Source organism: Prosopis cineraria, unplaced genomic scaffold, assembly GCF_029017545.1.
Source record: "Prosopis cineraria cultivar Desert tree isolate PC_DT_omini unplaced genomic scaffold, ASM2901754v1 PC14, whole genome shotgun sequence".
NCBI classification, from domain to species: domain Eukaryota; kingdom Viridiplantae; phylum Streptophyta; class Magnoliopsida; order Fabales; family Fabaceae; genus Prosopis; species Prosopis cineraria.
The window spans coordinates 5506987-5513163 of NW_026555345.1; the positions used below are offsets into that span (position 1 = coordinate 5506987).

The 6177-nt window shown below is 32.3% G+C and overlaps 1 protein-coding gene across 2 annotated transcripts; it reads left to right on the forward strand.

Moving 5' to 3' along the window:
• Window positions 1-2108: 2108 nt before the first annotated feature.
• LOC129292636 (uncharacterized) lies at window positions 2109-5919 on the forward strand. Of its 2 annotated transcripts, XM_054930224.1 has the most exons (3): window positions 2109-2501; window positions 3977-4105; window positions 4394-5919. In XM_054930224.1, the coding sequence occupies exons 1-3, from the start codon at window positions 2244-2246 to the stop codon at window positions 5636-5638; spliced, it is 1632 nt and encodes a 543-aa protein (XP_054786199.1). In that variant the 5' UTR covers window positions 2109-2243; the 3' UTR covers window positions 5639-5919. The 2 variants fall into 2 exon arrangements, with proteins under 2 accessions (XP_054786199.1, XP_054786200.1); XM_054930225.1 differs by lacking the exon at window positions 3977-4105.
• Window positions 5920-6177: the final 258 nt, after the last annotated feature.

Consider the following 6177-nt stretch of genomic DNA (forward strand, 5'->3'; position numbering starts at 1 on the left):
AGCTTTATAGTTCCTAAATAATGATAATTAATATCTTTAAATTTTCAAAAAATGTTTGACATTTCAACTTTGTCTTTCACTAAAATTAATTATCATAATAAAATATGAATATGTCTAATAATTATATAACTTGGTGCAATTAAGGAGGACAGTATTGAGGAAAAAATTAACTACTATTCCCTCCGTTTTAAATTATAATATACTTTTAAATAAAATCTTACATATCAATAAATCTCATTAAATATACTTAACAACCTTATCTTTTTAAAATAAAAATTTAAAATTTAAAAAATATCTATTTAATATATTGAAAAGAGAAGGGAAGGAAATTAATAAAGAGAAAAAGAATAATATTAGAATTGATGCATTTAATAAAACTTTAATTTACACAAAGTATCTTATATTTTAAAATAAAAAAATTCTTTAAAAGTACCCTATAATTGAAGATGGAGGGAGTTTTTTTTTCCTCTCTCCACAATGAAATGTGTTTAGGAATTACGACTTGATGTAATTAAAATAGGATAATACTGAGAAAAAAAAATAACATCTATATTTTTTCCCAAAGAGTGAGTATAATAAGTTATGTTTTTGTTTTTGTCTAGTGTGGTTATGTTAGTTTTATTCTCCCTTTTATAATTGTCAAACTTTCAAATTGATTTTATGAGTTTAATATTTTTAACTTACAATATCGTGTCAACTCACTCATAAATTCAAAGTAGATATAAATTCAGATAAATTCATGAGTTTACTTTCAAGTTTACCGTTTTTATGTTTGTAAGTTATAAAATTGTGTTAATTAATTTATAAATTCGGATTAGATGCAAGCTTGGTTAAACTTATTAAGTTCGTAAATTTTTTTTTGAATTGAGCGAGTTAAATATATACTATAAAAAATTTAATTTATAAAACTTATAAGACCTGGTTCAAAGAAAAAAACTTAAAATGCAAAAATTAATATTAATAAAAAAAATAAAAATACTAAAAATAAGTTCTCCTATTTTTTAATTTTTATGTCTTATACATGATAATTTATCAATGTATATGAGTTTAATTTTGACAATTTATATTTTTAATATATTTAAATTAAATTCTAATTATATTTTAATGGTTATTTGTTAATAGAAATAAATTCTTACGAGTTTAAAATATAAGTTTATATTTTTATTACGAGTTTAGCAACCTTGCTCTCTTATAAAATTCAAGTTTGCTATTAGTTCTCTGTCAAGTTTATTTGAACTTGTGATTTAAGGTAATATATTAATTTTTGAGTTTAAAAGATAATATATTTTATGCTAAATTTACAAAAATTTTCATTATTTATATCTTGAGGAGATTATTGAATAATGATACTTTAAAATAAATGGATTTTTATTTCAGAAAAATATATAGAATTTTATTGAAAAAAAGTGAATAAGTGTGCTTGGTTATTTAGAATTTGAATATATGAACATTCTTAAAAAGATTAATTGATTAATTCTTACTTTTCTGCCTCTTACAATTCAATCCTCTTTCTTTTACCAAGAATTTCCAGTCTGTCTCAATTTCAAATGGGACGATACCATCAACGAGATAGGATATGCATCTTACAGGGTGGGACATGAGTAGTGACAAATTTCATGCTTGGATATAATACTTTTTTTTATTCTAAATCATAAGATAGTTTGAAATAAAATTATATAAATTAATAAAATTTAATAATAATACTTTACAAACTTATTTTTTTAAATATAAATTTCTGCAAATGACGTTAATTTAATATAATTTCAAATTTACAATTATCTTAATTTTTTTACTTGAAAAGTAATATTACAAAAATATTATTAAAGAAACTTAGTTTTATTAAATTATCTTCTATTTTAAACTAATGAAATACTTCTTATAATTTGAGGAGGAAAGAGTATGATAAAACGACTTAATTTGGATGTAACTATATATATATATAGCGTTATTTTTAGCTGGAAAAAAGATATAGCTTTATTTCTAGATGTCTATAAGATATCAGCCGTAGAAAAATTGTACGACATTTTTGCAACTTATACAGATTCTCGTGAAAGGTATATATTAAAGAGAGTTAAATGATGGAGAAGGCATGAAGCATGCATGATAAATCCGCAAAGTAACTGTCAGTCAGCACTGAGCAGTGAGCGGACACCAACATTCCCAAATTACAATCTTTTGTTTCTTTCTGTGTCTCTCTCTTTCCCATTCCTCTCTTCCCTTTCCTTCTCTCTGTTCATGGCCCTATGAGCTCCTCCGCCGGCTCCCGGAATTCCGCGATTCCGCATCGCCAGAAACATCGCAATTCATTCCTTTTCCGGTGCAACCTTCACAAGAAGAGATACTCCTTCATCGCCGGTCTCAGCTCCCCGGTGAATTTCCGCCACCGATTTCCCAATTCCCAGCTTTCCGCTCGGAAGCTCGCCGCCGGCTTATGGCAGCTTCGCTTTATGGAGCGTTCTGGGAGTTATGGCGGTGGGTCGTTTTGTTCGTCCAAGTCTGAGGTATCTACAATTTCGTTTTCTTTTCCTTAGTTGTAATTTGATGTCAATTTGTTGTTGGGCTGTGTGGTTGCTGAGCAGAAAAGATGGCTAACGGAAAGAAATTGCGTTCTGCTTTTCACTTTTCTGCTTTGAATCTTCGAATTTATCTGATGCTTGGCTGAAAGCGTGCATATGAGATAGAACTTGGATAGAACATTTTGTATCATCTTCCCAAGAACTATGTTCATGATGCTTAATGGTTGTTTGTGTAATGGGATGGCTAACTTTCATGTTTTCATTTTTCCTTTGCGCATTAATCTGTTGAACTGACTAATTTTAAATATGTCAATTATATAGAACGTGGATAAAAGAGATGATTCAAGTTTAATATGAAGATTAACTTATTGTTTGTCCACTAATGTTGGGATTTCTTTTTTCGGATTCTCAAAATTTTTGCCTTTTGGAATGGCCCAGTTCGCACGATCTCTGTGATTCAATGGTTTCAGCCATTCTTTTATGGGAAAATAGCTCTCAAGACCTCTATATGAAATTTTTACCAATTAAGAATCAGTTATTGTCAAAATTCAAATGAAAAATAAGTTTGAATGAACTGTTATAAATTTTGAATGAGTTGTTAAAAATCGAATGGATATTTGTTGGTAAAAGACTGACTTTAATGTGTTTTAACAACAATTGATCCTTACATAATATAAATTTTATGCAGAGACCCTTGATTGCTATCTTCCCTTCTTTCATTGATTAAAATCAATCTCAGTGTTTCCTCCATTAAGCGTATGTATATAATCAAATCTAGAAAACTAATTGAACAAAATATGATCTAAGATCTGAACTGCAAACTTGATGCCAATCCTGCATTAATATAAAGAAGGCTCTGAATCACAATCCTTCTCATTATTAAGCATGTACTTGCCGCTGTCCTTTCATGTATCATCTGCCCATAATCAAATCAGACTTTGGCTTATGTAATTTTCAACTATAAAAACAAGTCTGATGACTTCCTCTGGTCATTCTTGTGATTCCCTCTTTGATCCTTTGGAATCAGCATGTAAAATAAAAACCATACTTTGATTTGCCAATGACACGTTGATCTGATGTTCCCTGGCACCTCTTCTGATCTTTTGAGTATCAGAAGACTTGATGTCAGAGTTAGGTCTCCACCATTGCCTTCTTAAAATTTCCTAGTGCATTTAGTGCTCCCACAAAACCAAAAGAACACAACCAACAGGGGACTAGTTTTTGATAACATGGCAAACCAAGATTTGAATCTTTGCTGAGAGAGTTGCCCACATTTAGTACCTAATTGTGACTTGAATAGGGTTGCCTCCAATGAGAGAAGCCTGTACACAGTTAAAAAACAAAAACAAAAACCAAAATAACACACTTCTTTTAGTTAATGGCTGTTGTTTTCAGTTTCTTGTGGTTATAGTTTTTGTCATTATGTCATATTAAGATCCTCCACACGTTCTTTCCTCTAGCTAGCTAATGAGGATTTAAGGATCTACCCTCCCACTCATCACAAAACCAGAGATGGATTTGAGAAGGTGAAAGATCACCCATCGAGGCTGCATACTGTCTTGCATTCAAGAAATGGAACTCAAAATGAGGTACAGTTTACATGCTAATAATTGCTTGAACTTTAAACAATGTATAGGGGGAGCCACTTTAGTGATCAGTCAGGCTATTAGTTCTATAAATCTATCCTAGATTGATGATAAGGGTTTAAGGTCTGTCTTTTTCAACTGTTTGTGAATGGACTTATGAGTGGAAATTGATACATCTGAACTATTGATCCAATAACATTCATGAAAGAGAAGAAACAGAAACCTTGTATTTCTTCTCACTGACGACAACAACATTGAGATACTAATTCCTAATGTGGGTTTTGTTCTCAGATTGAATCTTCTCTGCAGTGTCTTAAGTGTTGCAAGGAAGAGGCAACAAAATGGGATACTGATCTTCCTGAAACATCCAACCAGTTCCCTCAGATTCATGATGGTAAACACAATGAAGAGAGAAATTTAGTAGGTGATTCAATTGTCTCTGCTCTTCTAGCAGAACTTCTTCGGGCTCAAAGGTGCATAAATAAGCTAAAAGCTGCAAAGAGGTCTTCTAAGAAAAAGGCACAACAATTTGTTCACAAGTTTGAAGAAGAAATGATCTTTTGGAAGCAAAGAGAACTCAAAAAGTTTCAGTCAATGTTGGATGAGGCAAAGGATAAACTGGGAAGGGAAAGGAGAAGCAGAGAGAGGATGGAGTTGATGAATGCCAAGTTGTTACACAAGTTGGCTGAAGCCAACCAATCGGCTAAGCACTTCATGAAGAACTACGAGGAAGAAAAACGAGGTCGAGAGTTAATGGAGGAAGTGTGCAATGAATTAGCCAAGCAGGTAGGGGAAGACAAGTGTAGGCTTGAGGAGCTGGAGATTGAATCCATGAAAATTCTCAAGGAAGTGGAAGAAGAAAGGAAGATGATGCAGATATCCGAGCTTTTGCGCGAAGAACGGGTTCACATGAAGTTGCTTGATGCAAAACTCGCGCTTGAAGAAAAATACAATCAGATGATACAGTTCTTTGCTTTTCTCCAGAATTCCCTAAGATCAGAAGACAAAAACCAAGGCATTGTGGAACTTTCATGTGATTTCTTAAAATTTGATGATATTTCTTCCATTTATGAGGAGCTCAGAAATAACAACAGAGATTATGAGAAAGTGATAAAACCATGCGAAGATGGCTTGAACAACCATTCAACCATACACAGGTCAAACTCATCCACTGACTACAATGCTGGTTTAGAAGTTGTCAGAGTCAAACAAGAGGATGACTCTCCTGAGACACTAGTTACAGAGGTGTTAAAGAGGAAAGCTTGTTCGAGCTCTAAACTAAGGCCTTGCTTGACTAATGGAACAACCGGTACTGTATTTGCAGGGGTTTCGTCTTCAATGGAAGGCTCAAGGGATGAAGGCAGGTTCAGGCACTGGGAATCAGAGGCCATGAATCCACACATAACTCGTGGCATGAAAGGTTGCATAGAATGGCCAAGAGGGGTCCCAAAAAGTAACTTGAAGGCTGTGCCTTTAGACGCAAAATTGAGAAGCCAAAGGTCACAGTTGCAGCACATTCTTAAGTCAAAGGCTTAGGAACACGTTTGACGAGGGTCAAACTCGGTCAAACTTCTCTCCGGATTTTTTGGTCCTGGCCTATCCGTACACATGAAATATGGCAGAGTTATTAGAAAAGCAATTGAGTTCTATAGGCAATTTCTAATTGGAACAACCTCGGAAACATTTCTTGCACTCAGTTTTTTTGAAAATCAATTTATGGTAATTGCAATGTGGCTATGAAGGATGGAGAATTGAAAAAAAGAAAAGAAAAGCAAAGAAAAATGTAGTTACTGCATTTTTTTTTAATTTTCATTCCACTGATGCTGTACTCCAACCTCTATTGGGCAAGGAAAGCGGTAATAACTAATGACAGCCTTTTAAACGATTAATTTTTTTCATAAATTTGAATTAAAGTATTGTATGTGTTAAAAGAAAGGTTAATATTTGTTTTTTATACAAAAAGTTAATATGTATTTTTAACTTTTTTTTATAGCGTTGATGTTAATTAGTATGTGACCCTTTCAGATTCATCGTATGGGGGTGAAACGAGTCAATTATAATTTAAATAAACATTA